The following is a 14,993-nucleotide window of genomic DNA, read 5'->3' on the forward strand; positions in this document are numbered from 1 at the left end:
GTGTATTGATCACAAGAGCGGATATGTTTGATGTTGGGTTGGGAATTGAAGTTTGAAAATAACGAACATAGAGAATCAAGCAAATCTTAGTATGATATTACAGACAATGTGTCCTATATAAACAAAAATGTATTCTTAGCTTCCTAAAATCGGAGCCGAAAATTACGGGAGGAAATGGAGTACATATATAGATCTTTTTGAAGTAGAAAATAGTGTGAATTTAAATGTGACTTGAACCTCCATGACGGGTGCCGAGAACGATCTAAATTAGATTTAAGGAGTGAACTAGAGAGAGTCGATGGGAGAGGAGAAATCTCATCTGCTGAACATCTCGGAAAGCTGTGATCCCGGTCACTTGCTCCAATAATGAAGGGTAAGAATGTCATAATAGACACCCGCAACGGGAGAGCTAAAGTCCTCCAAAAGAAGCTCGTGTAAAGATAGGCAGAGTCATTTAACAAATTGAAGATGTCGTAAAAACGCTAAGGAGTTGCTATGGCAATAGCCGGTCAAGTCTTGCGGGCCAGTTGTTGGTTTGTATATAGTGAGCGAACTTTAATGAAATAGTCTCAAAACCTCATTCTATCAGAAGCCAATGTAGTTTTCCATGTATGAATCATGATCCCCTTCCGCTATAGAACACTCCTACTAGAAAATTATCAATTAAATTACTTTTACGCCAATATGCAACAGTTCAGAAATGTATGAAACTCGCGGTATTTCTGCATATACGCAGAAGCAGTCGTTCTTGTAGGTGTGAAAAGGGTATAGAATTAGTAATGCTATGCATCCAGATAATATTTGATCTATTATAGCCGCACGTTCTATATTCATTTCTAACAGCGCTGTATAATCTGGAAAACCCAGGTGTTCACTCGATACACCAATTCCGGGTGAAAGCGGATTATTATGACGGACGATGTTCAGCAAACGTCAACACAGCAGAAATTCGATGTCCGATACAGCTCCGGACTTTGGATGAGTGACACAAGTGATGAAGGCCAAGATTTTTGCATTTCCCCACAAAGGCTAGTGAAACCTCCGACTATTGAACTGCTATTGACTACTAACACAAAATACCCCCACAAAGGATGAAGTAGCCAATGGGGTATACTAATTGATAAAAGCGATTTACTCACACCAGCCCCGAGATCTTGAACCTTAAACGCACAATCTTTAGCCGTTGAGTGGGTGGTAGTAGAAAAAACATGTGAAGCAGCAAATAAACGGCCGCCAAGGCTCAAATAGACTTTGGCTAGTGACGAACGTCAACTACTGCACAACATAGTGATCGACAACTTTTGAGCTAAATCCCAAAACAAGAACATCTTTTGAGTTCGTGGGGTCACGAGATGAGTCAAGTAGTCAATTTTCACAGTTCATACATTGACGACATGACAATGACGACAACAATCTGATCTGGAGATAGTGTCAACACTTGATAGAAACTGCGGATCGAACCAAATTATCAAGGTACGTTACGGAATCATCTTGACGTCTCCTTTTGAATCTTCAACCCGAGTAGGAAGGTGGGGTATAAGCGGAAGAGAATAACTAGCTAAATGCACGAATATAGCGGCACCTCAAATCTTGGAAAATCATCTTCGGTCGCCGAAATTGCCCAAGTATCGAGTACCAGTACCGGTAAGATTTCAATTCTCTCGGATCTCGTCATGAAAGATGTAAAGAAAGCATGGTAGATATCGCAAATAGAATTCTTCATATCCTAAAGCTTGACGTGTGAAAATTTTCCCCCCAAATAATCATTGATCGCACCTGCCATATACGTCACAATAACATTGATTGGGCTCTGGGCAATGCATGGCATCCCTCCCAAATATGATATGCCAAAGATATTCCATAACTCTCCCACTTTCTCGGTCCGGTAATGGAGTTTGGAGTACCCAATCCCGATAGTGTATGTACTCCTCCTTTTTTCTTTGCAATATCTGTAATTTCGAAACCGCAAATTGAGCACAACATGTTGCGCCGATCTCTGCGGGCATAGCCGTATCGTTCCCGAATACTTGCATCCAGATCTCCGGGTTGATGTGTGTGTTAGGGGCAACATCTGATAGTGCACAGCCGGGCTTCAAAGCACATCGAAGATTTACGTAGCCTTGTTCTTGTACAAAATCAAGGTTGAGAGTGTTTAAAGAAATAACGTTATCGTGACCAGCTACGTCTGTGTGCCATGCATCTCACCAACCATTTTGGTGGGCATGGAGGAAAGCGCTTATCGAAGGAAGCTTATCGTAATTGTCAATAATATATGTGAGATACACTATTGACTCATGGCCTTTGTTTCGCGTATGTAGTTTGGCATCTGGATCGTCAACAGCGTAAATGTATGACTGCCAACTTTACATTTCATGACAATTAGTATTGGTCATAAGTATTTCGCAATTGGGGCATTGATATGAGTTTCACTCACTCAGGTAAAAACTCCTCAACCCAGCTTATGTCTTCAGTCTTTAAGTGCGGAATCACCACAGCTCTATCTTGTCCGGTCTTCACTGGCCGAGGAATGTACCCATCGATTGACGCACCCACGATATCGAAAACAGTAAAGATATTGCGCAGATGAAAAAACACGAAAAGAAGATTGAAAAAGAGTACTATCGCAACGATAGCCACTCTAGTGGCGCGTTTCATAACCTCAACATTCCCTTTCACAAAGCACCGTGATACTCGAGACAATTGATGTATTCACCTAGATTGAAAACTTGGAAAGAAAGAAGATTAAGGGGAGGGGAGAAAAGGGCACAATCGCTGGGCACCTGCTTTAATAGGAATTCGTTTGGATCTACTCAAATTATCCATACGATATCCCATTGGGTACCCATTCCCAGATATCTACGAGACCCTTGGTAGTCGTAGCTCATGGATAATCTCAAATGATTTTTTTCAGGGACGCGTAAGGTTACCCTGAACCGCAACTTGTACAACGATTTGACCCCCCTCCTCACCAGTGCGACCACCAGTGGGTGCACAGACTCACGGGACACTCAAGAGGGAAAGCACAATTCCATACCAAAAAGAGCGATTTTAATAATTCAATTAAAATTGGAATTGTTATTCAATTTGATTGAAATTGAAATATGTAGTTTTCAAGTATAAAGATTTTATACAGAATAAATTTTAAATTAAAATAATTCAAATTGAAGTCTTGATAATAGAATATATAATCTTTTACTAAAAAATTTGGTAGGAAAACGCATTATTGAATTTTTGAGCTCAAATTTTACTTTTTTAGAACAAATCTTTAATAAATTAGTTTTTGATGTTTGAAAAACTATATATCACAATTTCAAAAGAATTTAATTATTTATTGAATTTTAAGTGAATTATTAAAATCACTCTTTTTGGTATGAAATTGTGCTTTCCTGTTACGTTGTCCCGTGAGTCCGTGCAACCACTGGTGGACACCATTTCCCGAGGAAGCGAGCGCTTCTTGATGGCAAAAGACGCATGTCATCAGCATCTGACATTCACAAGTATGGGTGATAAAGCCGACCCGTTAGACGGAGAGAATTCCGGATTGAGAAATGGCTACTCCGTAGATAAATAGATCAATGTGGTAATTGGAAGTTGCTTCCAATCGCATCTCGAGAGATTGTGATTCTTGGAGGTTAGCTCTTATAATAAGAAGGAATAATAGTATTATAAGAATAGTGGAAGATCTAGTCAGTTTAAGCTGTAGGGATAAATCGAATATATAAAATAAGAGTTGAATTGAAGTCAATTTAGAAGAGCTAGGCTGAGTTGAGATGAAATTGCTTGCTTTTTCCTAGAGTTTCTTTAAAGAATATTCTAGGTTTATATAGTTTATAATGAAATTCCAGTATATTCCATACTTATAAATAAGATCGATTTAAATCGTATCTTATAGAATCATTCTAGATAATAAAAAGAAAGTACAACCAATCAATTTAGCGAGATTTCCTGTATACTTCCATCTAGTTCCATTTCATTTTATTCTATTATAAATCAATTTGATAAGAGATATTATTATATAATTATATAATAATATGATTTTATAATATAAGATTATATTATATATGTATTAGTTATTAATATATCCCTTATTTGATAAGATATTAGTAAATGATTTAGTAGACTTATTATAAATCCTTATATATCTCTTTAATAGATATATTAAATCAATCTTATTATATATCTTAATTCAGATTGATCTGATTCATGAATTCAATTAATTTGATTCGAATTAATAGTTTAGTAAGCCCATCAGCTTTTTATTTATTAATGAATATATAAATTAGGTCTAAATTTTTTAATTTAATAATATCCTTAATATAATAGAATCTGATTGTTATATACTTATTTCTTTTATGGAATATAGGGTTTTTAGTAAGCATTAGCGCAGCCTAATTATTTGTATATAATGGAAATTTATTTTACTTATATAAATTAAGCTTTAATAATAGCTTTTTAATATAAATAGCTTTTTTAACAATTAGATTTATAGTAATAAATTCAGATTTGGCTATAAAAAGGGCTACTACTAGCTATAATTTAGATTTCCAACTAATAAGCCTATTCCCTAGTATAAATATATATTCGCTAGTAGATTTATATATATTGATCTTCTCTTTATAATCGGCATCACAGAATTCTTGAATATAAGGGTTTTTAATTTTAATATAATTTGTACCCTTATTTATAGTTCCTTTCAAGTATCTCAATACTCTTTTAATAGCTTAAATATATTCTGTACTAGAATTGGACGAAAAATTAGCTAATCTAGATATAGAAAATATTATATTTAGTTTAATTTTGAGAGTTAAATATAATAAGAAACCTATAATTTCTTGATATAGTTTAATATTATTATTATTAGCTTTCTTTTTATTATGAATTAGTTTTATTTTCGGATTTATTGAAATAGAAATAGGATTGGAATTTAGTATATTAAATCTAGTAAGTATTTTTTTAATATATTTTGATTAATATAGCTTTAGCGTATTATTAATTCTTTCAATTTGAATACCTAAATAATTCTTTATAAAATCTAGATCCTTTAAATCAAAGTGTTTCTTTAGATTATTAATAAATTCATTAATAATCTCTTAATTTAAAGTTATTATAACAATATCATTAATGTATATACTTAGAATTATATTCTTATTTTTATTAATAAAAATATATTCCTTAGAGATTAGGTTTATAAAGCTTAATTTATTTAATATATCTTTTAGAATATAATATTATATTCTAACCAATTATTTTAAATTATATAAAGCTTTATTTAGCTTTAAAGCTTTATTTTTTAATTTATTAAATCCTTTTAGTGGACTTAATAAGAATTGTTGGAAGTTGTGGCACGTGCGCTACGCTACTGTGCATATATCACTTCCACTTCATAGTTAGATTTTACCTTAGTATAATCAATCTACATAATCAATATTATATATATTCTATTAACCTGTTTTTTTATTGTAAACAGGTTATAAGCCCGGTAGCTCTATAATAAAACTAAAGCTGAAAGCTCTTTGAATAGCTTATATTGCTAAAGTAAAGATTGATAATGAGAAGCTTTTATACAATGCAATATCAATATATGAGGTATACACAACAAACAGATTGCTGAGTAGTAATAGCAAAGTAATTATTTATATTACACCCCTTTCTCAAATATAATAGTGAAGTAATTATTTATATTGTATTCTTCTTTCAAATAAAAAAACTATAAGTTATTATTGAAAGAACTATTCATTCCAGTTTAATGTTGAAAAGTATTACCAATTATATAGTATTCGATATTATTCTAAAAATCATTATTTACAAATCAAAATTCACTATTTTCAATTACCCCGTCTTAAAGAGAATTTCTCCTTGTAATATTAGTATATTCAAAACTGGGGGAGTTTAATTAAAATAATTCCTTTTTCTCTTCAACTCTTTTATTTTATTATCAAAATATATATAGGTTATTGATATAAGTTTTCTATTTATAGAATCTCAAAATAAATGAAGATATTGGATTCAAGGATTATTTCAAGTGTATTCCTTTCTTTATTTAAGAGAATTATAAACACTGGATTTATTAAATAAAAATTCAACTTTAAGGAAAAGGCTGGTTTTATATATATAAAAAAACATTATAGGAATATATGTAGATTGCAGATATCAATAAATTAGCTAAGGATTTCGAAGAACTCTAAGTCTTTAGTAACAGTGATAGTACTACAATAAAAATTCAATTCAATATTAATAAAAAGATCATCTTTCTTAAGAATAATATTAGTGTATTATCTTATATCTGTTATTTATTATCTAATAATGATAAGGCTTTAATAGATGAATATAATATAGTAAAGAAACTTTGGGATTATTTAATCATTAAATACTCTAGAATCAATAATATAATAGTAGATAAATATTTCCTTAAAATTAAAACCTTCTTTTTCAATAATACCCCTAATATAACTATTATAGATATATAGAATAAGCTCAAGAATCTTCGAAAAAAACTCTTATCTATAGATACTTCAGCTAGAGCTTTGTATACAGATAAATCACTTTTTCAAAGCTTGATCTTGTCTCTCCCTAATAAATACAAAATCATTATTGATATGATTCATATTATTGGTTCTACTTTAAATATTGATAATAAAATCAAGCATTTACAGGTTAAAGAAATCGAGATACAAAACTCTGGAGATACAGCATATCTTGCAAAGAGAAAGAAATATATTCTATCTTATCATTAATATAAAGCTAGTACAAGCTTAGAGTCCGATACACCCATTATCACTTGCAAACTTTGCAATAAACCTAATTACTCAATCCTAAAATGCTTTTAGTTTCGATATATCAAATATCTTTTGAAATTCGATTCAAAGTATAAACAAAAGAGAAAATAATTCACTTTTCTATTATAAAGAAACAAAAAGTATAGAGAGTATAAAACTTATATTGCTAAATCAAGCTCTAATATTATTAAAAGTATTGTTAATAATAAATCTAACTCTAAATATTATTATCTTACTAAGGAAAGTATTAGTAAAATATCCTCATTACAATAATACACTAATACCAATACCACCTCATACATATCTAATCAATATTCTCTTTTTAGAAGTTTAACCTATACTCTACAATAAAGAATAACAGTTAATAAAGGAATTGTATATTCAGATAAACAAAGAATAATAAATATAATATATAAGAATGGAATAAGAATATTATTAGCTGAAATATTATATATACCAGGATTAAGGGTTAACCTACTTTCAATTAAAAGAATTTATAAAACAAAACTTAAGGGTATATTCAATCTCAAGAAGATATATTTTATATCAAAAAATAATAAGAATAATAAAATTATTAAAATCATAATAAAAGATAGAATATATATCATTTCATATATAAAACTAAAATATAAGGATTCTATATTCTTTACATTCTTTATAAAAATAATTAATAAAATAAAAAAAAAAATTGAAGAATTGATTATAATAAAAAAGGAAAGATACCTTCTTTAATATAGACAATTCAATTATCTTGACTTTAATAAGATTAGAAATCTATATAAAATCATTATACTCCAAAAACTAATCAAGATTTCTTTAATTCTGAATATTTGTAAAATATATATTCTTATAAAGATAATTAACAGAATCCCAAGCCAATTAAGTATACAGAAATCTAAAAAACTAGAATTGATTTATTTCAATATTGCTAATCCTTTTCCGAAGACTATTCAAAAACACAGATATTTTTTTCTCATTATTGATAATATTATAAGAATAAATTGGATCATCTTATTAAAACAGAAAAGTAATGCAATACCCTTACTGAAAGCCTGGAAACAGGAAATTGAACTTGCTATAAGAATAGCTGTAATTACTGCCAGAATCAATAACACATTAGAGCTTCTTCAAGCTGTCCAGGAATGAAAGACTGGTATACGATCAGAGGTTACAGTGATTACATCGTCTCACCAAAACAGCCCAGCCGAATGCAATATATGTACTGTAGAAACTGATATGAGAGTAATGTTAAAGGAAGCTTATTTACCATTAGAGTTTTGGGATAAAGCTGTTGAATACAATATATATATTCAAAACTATACTAGTATTAGCCTAAATGCAAATGGAATCGATTAAAGCCCACTTGAAGCATTTATAGGTACATTACTAGATATCGATATATATAAGATCTAGGGGAGTCGATATTATGCTTATATCAATCCCAAAACTATTCCAATAGAACAAAGGTATAATAAACTCTGTAATATAACAAGAATTGGGATATTCCTAGAATATTTAAAAGATATCATCAAGTATATAAAGATTTATTCATCAGAATTAGATTATACTTATTGCTTTTATTATATTATAATTAATAAAAGCTATAAAAGAGAAGATATAGATTTGAAACTCAGAAACTATATAATCGGATTACAAGGTACCAAGAATATAGAATCTAATCGCAAGTCTTACAATAGATCCAAGAATATCCCTAAATCATTATTTATTTTAGTTAATTCATCAATATCATTAAATGAAATAATCACAGATTCAATAGAGATATGCTTACCAATACCAGAACAAATAAAGACTGGAATATTACATTTTGATAAAAACAAATATGGAAATATTCAATAAATAATAAATGATTTATTAAAATTAAAAGAAAGTAATAAAGAAATAGAGATTACCTTATCTAAGATTATTTTAACTCCTGATTCTGTACCATTGAATTCAACTACAACTTTACCACCCATAGTATTTGTATTTATATCTATTTTTATATTATCAAATTCAAGATACAATCTTAGGAAAAGAAAGAGAGATAACAATGATAATATGGAAGGATATATTTCCAAGATTATCCGGTCTCTACTCACCTCCTTAAATGAATCAGTATTAGAACTAATCGAGTATACTATGATTACGATTCTAAATATTCATTAATTCGAAAGAAAAACGAATAATAAAATTGCTTTCAAGATTTTAATTCTTTTGAATAATATACCAATAAAGATTGAAATTGCTTTACTAGCAATAGAAATACTCGGGATTAAGATATTAAATATATATAAAAATACAATAATAAACAAAAAGTATATAAAAAACTGGTAAACTGTAATTCAAAAAGAAGTAGACTTATTAATCAAGAATAGTACTTAAAAAGAATTTATTTTATCACAAGAAAATAATCTAATTTCAATAAAATAAATATTTATTGTTAAAACAAAGGATAATAAGGTAAAGCGATTTAAGGTTAAATTAATGGCTAAAAGATTCAGTTAAGTTTTAAATAAAGATTATAATGAAATCTTTACTTTTACAATTCACCTCGATACTTTTTGTTTTTTCCTTGTAATTATTATAAAAAAAAATCTTAAATATTCTCATTTCGATATTAAAAATATATTTATTGAGTTATATTTAAAAAAAGAAATCTATTTAGCATTTCTTTAAGATATCCAAGTTTATCAAGATTATATTCTATATGTATTTTAAAGTCTTTATAGATTAAAGTAAGCTAGTAGAAATTGAAATCTTTTTTTAAAGGAAAAATTAATTAAGATAGATTTTGTATAAAATCTTACAGATTTATATTTATATACTAATTATTTATAATAATTATTTCTTCTAATTTATATAGATAATATTATTATTATTGCTATATAAAAACAGAATATTAAATGATTTTATAATAACCTTTCAATTCGATTTAATATTAAAAATCTACAGTCACCGAGCACTGCTACTAGCCGCTCATCAAAATCGCATCTAAAATAGCTGTTTTACTACTTTTGATTTATATAAAATCAATTACTTTGAATAAATTATTTTATTTGAATTTCGCTATATATATTGTTTCGATATTGATATTTAATAAAATTAACTTTTCAAAGCTTTTTGAAATGATTTAAGTTGTTATTTATATTGTTGAAAAATGAATTTATAAAAGTTTATGATTTTCGCTTATTTTATTAGTAAATTTAAGTCCTTTTGATAACTTTTTCTTTTTCTAATTTCAATTATATATTATATAATATATAAAATTATTAAAAATAAAACATATAATTTTTTATATATTTTAATTGATTTTAAATTAAAATATATAGTTTTTTATAAAATAAATTTAGTTTGAAAAGTATTAAAACTATAAAATAAAAGTAGTAAAACGGCTGTTTTAGGTGCGATTTTGACGAGCGGCTAGTAGCAGTGCGTTAGTACTGTAAAAGAGATTAATAAGATTTTAGGAATTTATATTATTTATAATAGATTTGAGAAAATATTAATTATAGATTAAGAAAAGTATCTGAATACAATATTTACCCATTTTAGGATCTTCTATAGTTAATATATTTTAAGAAAGATATTAATCTCGAATTATAATTAATTGTAATTAATACTTTCAGATAATAAGTTTATTAATGTAAATAAATATTAATAAGTAATTAATAATACAATTTACCCTATAATTTATACTAAATCAGATATTACATTTAGTTTTAAAAGATTAATATAAGCTATATCGAATTCTACCAAACATTATAGTATTATACTCAAAAACCTTATAAGATATTTAAGATCAATTATCAATCAGAAACTATATTTTAAATCTGAAAAAGTTCAATCAGATATTTGTAAAAAATATAACCTTTTATAATAGATTATCAAAATATATACTAATACAGATTGGGTAAGCAATAGAATCAATTAAAAAAGTATCTTTAATGAAATAGTAATATTCTATAATAAACCAATCTTATAAATAAGTAAAAAGCAGATATCTATAGCTATATCTAATATAGAAGTTAAGTACATTTCTATAACAATATTTATTAAATAAGGGTAATAAATAGTTTAACTTTTGAGAGACTTAAAGCGATTATAATATATCAAAAGCAACAGTGAAGTTCAAATATTAGGAAACAATCAAGGAATATTAGTATTAATTAAAAACTCTTATCTACACAAATGATTAAAGTATATTGATATATATTATTATTTTATTTGGAATTTCACAAAAAAACATTTAATCAATACTAGCTATATTAATACAAGTAATATAATTGTAAATAGATTAATAAAACTATATACAAAAATAATATTTAAAAGATTTAAGAATATGCTAAGACTTCAAAACTAATTATAGAAATTAAGAAAGTAAACTTTCTAAAGGAGTATTAAAAGTTATAGTATATGCACTATATTACTATACATATATCACTTTTACTTTATAGTTAGATTTTACCTTAGTATAATCAATCTATATAGTCAATATTACATATATTCTACTGGCCTGCTCCTTCATTATGAACAAGAATAATATATCGATATTGCTTTATATAAACACTAGTACTATGTCGATTTTATGAATTAGTTAATTGTTTTAAAAAGCTAATATAAATAAAAGCTTCTATATTATTGATTTAACTATTAATATATATATATTAATATATATATATTAATATAGTCTAATTTATATAACTATTCAAATCCTTTAGTGACAAATCTAGTTTTAAATTCAATAAATTTATCTGAATTCTTTATTTTATATATCTATTTAGTCCTTAAAGTTTTATTATTATTATAATTATTAATAATATTCCAAGTTCTATTAGATTTAAGAATATTTATTTTGTATTCTATAGCTTTTAGCCAGTATTCCTTTTCCAAAGAGCTAATAGCTTCTTTATAGATCTTAGATTCAATTAATACGCAATTTGACTTATTAATAATAATCTTTTTATTTTTTTTAAGCCTACTATTGAAAGCTAATTGAAGATTTTATTAATCTATTTCGATATTTATCTTCTTATTAATTGAATTAAAATACCTGGAAAAAGCAAGTTTATAATAGGAAACCACATATTTTCTATTATCATCAAAACCTTTATTATCAGGAATTAAATCTTTTATACACTTAGATTATTATATATTAGATTTTATTACCTCATCAAGCATAGATTCACCAAGCATAGACTCACCAGGATCAACCTCTATATAATCGATTGTTTCATCACTTTCACTATTTTCATCCATTTCGGGATTAGCTTGATATCTATTGATACTAGTAATATCTTTATTCTCTATATTATCTTGAATAGATTCAAATTCGAGGTCTTTTTTTTCCAATAGCTTTAGATCCTGGTTTTTATACTTATTAGAGTATATAAGATTTTCTTGAATATCGATATTTTTTAAGCTAATCACTCTCTTATTAACCGGAATATAGATTAAATAATTATTAGACAAATCAAAATCTACTAGTATGTCTTTCTGAGCTCTAGAATCTAGTTTCTTATTACAAATCTCTTTATTAATAATATAAGTAAAAAAGCCTAGGATTCTAATATAGCTTAAATCAGGCTTCTTATTATATATTAATTCGAATAATGAATTATTAATAGAACTATTATATATTCTATTCTTAATTATCATGGAGATAATAGCTATATCTAATGGTTACTTTGATCAGGGAATAGATATATAAAATGATAATAAACTAGATTGATTTGAGATATAATTTTAATGATTACATCTGCTTTATATACTCTAATCAAACAAAATACTTGTTTAATTAGATATATAGGGTATACAAATAAAATAAATAAAATAGTATTAATAATTATAAAAATAAGTATTCCAAAAAAGTATTAGGATTAATACTTATAAGATTATATTATACAATGAATTCTGTAATATACCTTTTAGATTACTAAATATTTTAACAATTATATCAAATAATCTATATAATAAATAAATTAAAAATTCTTAGATAATGAATAGTATAAATATTAATAAGCGTTTTATTTAAATAATTACTATAAATTTATTTGTTGGATGGATTTATTTATTAAACAAAAAAATATAAAATATATAAATATGTAGAGTTTTTTATAAAAGAAAAGAATAAATTATATTATTGATTTAGGTAATTTGTAAGAAAATAATAATATTGGAATAAGGAAATTAATTCTTTAGATTAATATGTATTAGAAAGCCTAAGTTATATTAATTATTATTAACTAGGTATTTATATTAATTAATTTGATTAATTTATATATATAACATTTTTATAGCAGTAATAAAATTAAGTAGAAATCAATGGATTTTTGGGGAATATAATAGATTAAAATAATTATAAGAAGAAAATAGTTTTTCTTTCTTAATCTTTATATTCAATAATTCAATATATTTTTTAAATATATTTTCTTCTATTAAAGAATCCCCTAATGCTATTAATATTTTTAATTAATATATAACCGCCTTTCTATATAATATATTAAAAAGTAATATTTAATCTAATAAATCAAATACTTAGTATATTCCTACTCAATTATTACCTCCCACTAAGATTTAATTATTTTTAATAAAAAGTTTTTATAAATAAAACCTTTTTTTAATAAATTTCAATAAAATCCTAATAATAACTTTTTAAAGAAAATTAAAGTTATTTATAATTACTAGATTGAAGCAAATAAATATTGTATAATAATTATTTCTACAGAATATAATGATTTCTTTATCAATAATATAAATAAATATTATCTTTCCAATCTTTTTTCTAATAATGAAAGTTTTTTATTAAAAACCCTTTTCTTTTTGAATAAATTTATTTCTATATTTAGATTAAATAAGTTTTAAATATTTATTTGTAAAACTTATAATAAATATAAATAAAAAAATTCTAAATATGATTTTAGAAATAAAATATATAAAACTCTATTCTTTATATAAAATATATTTTTTTTTTCTTTAATTATTATAAAAAATATAATAAATATTTCAAATAAAGAAATACTTCTTTTTTTTAATATTAAAAATATATTATATATATTTATATACCTTTCCTAATATATTTGAAATCTTTAACTATCCGATTATTAAAATTTTGCAATTCTAAATTTATAATACTTTCTAGAAAAATATATTCTGATCTTTTTATATTATTATAATTTATTAATATATTCTTTAAAAAACTATCTCAAACCAAAGATTAGCTTATATTACAATAACAATTATATTAACTATAATTAAAAAAAATAAATTCATTAATTTTAATTTTTTTTATTATTAATACAAATTATTTTTCCTTCTTTTACTCAATTATTATAATTATTCATTCATTTTCTCTCTTTATCGAAATTATTATCTTTCTTTTTAATTAAAAAACAAAGATTCTTTCCTACCCCTAAATTCCTTACAACTAAACATATAAAAATCGAAATATATATCCCTATAACAAATCCAAAAATTCGATTATAATTTATTCATTCTATTTTAAAAAATAAAGACAAAATAATATTTAATATTAATAATAATAATAATTTTAATAATAAATATAATACTATTAATAAAAATAATATAATTAATTTTAATAATAAACTAATTAATAAAAAAAAATAGATTAATTTAATAAATCTTGATTTTAAATATATTAAAAGAAAATATATATTGAAGAGAAAAGTTTTTATTTGATCTTATTAATTCTAATATTTACATCTTATAAATTCAAAGAAATATAAAGTAATTAAACTTTTATTATAATAAATTCTTAATTAATCTATTTACTATTATTTTGCTATAAACAAATATATAAAATAAAAACTTCTTTTTAAATATTTCTAATATAATTATATATTTTATATATCAATATATTTTAATTTAATAATAATTCTTTTGTTTTCTTTTATTATTAATTTAATTATTTATTAATTATTATAAAAAATTATAATTAATTATTTAATTATAAAATTGATTTTTTTAAAAAATTATAATATAATTAATATTTTTTTTGATACATATTTAATACTAAATAATTCAACTTTAATAATAAATATAATAATTATATTTTACTTTAAAGTTTTTTATATTATTGGTTTATTGAATAATAAGATTATAAAATCTTGAAATAATCTTTATAATTTCTTATTATTAATAAATAAAATATCTAAAAAAAAATAAAAACTATAGAGTTTGCTTTTGATTATATCTAATTGA

General features: G+C 24.6%; 1 protein-coding gene across 1 annotated transcript; it reads right to left on the reverse strand.

Moving 5' to 3' along the window:
• Positions 1 to 1,763: 1,763 nt before the first annotated feature.
• EAE98_002788 (uncharacterized protein) lies at positions 1,764 to 2,871 on the reverse strand (the record flags this gene model as incomplete). Its single annotated transcript, XM_038950408.1, has 3 exons — positions 2,435 to 2,871; positions 2,210 to 2,361; positions 1,764 to 2,185 (listed from the first exon to the last, which is right to left on the reverse strand). The coding sequence occupies exons 1-3, from the start codon at positions 2,653 to 2,655 to the stop codon at positions 1,764 to 1,766; spliced, it is 795 nt and encodes a 264-aa protein (XP_038812937.1). The 5' UTR covers positions 2,656 to 2,871.
• Positions 2,872 to 14,993: the final 12,122 nt, after the last annotated feature.

This window comes from Botrytis deweyae (genome assembly GCF_014898535.1).
Source record: "Botrytis deweyae strain B1 chromosome Unknown BDEW_005, whole genome shotgun sequence".
NCBI lineage: Eukaryota > Fungi > Ascomycota > Leotiomycetes > Helotiales > Sclerotiniaceae > Botrytis > Botrytis deweyae.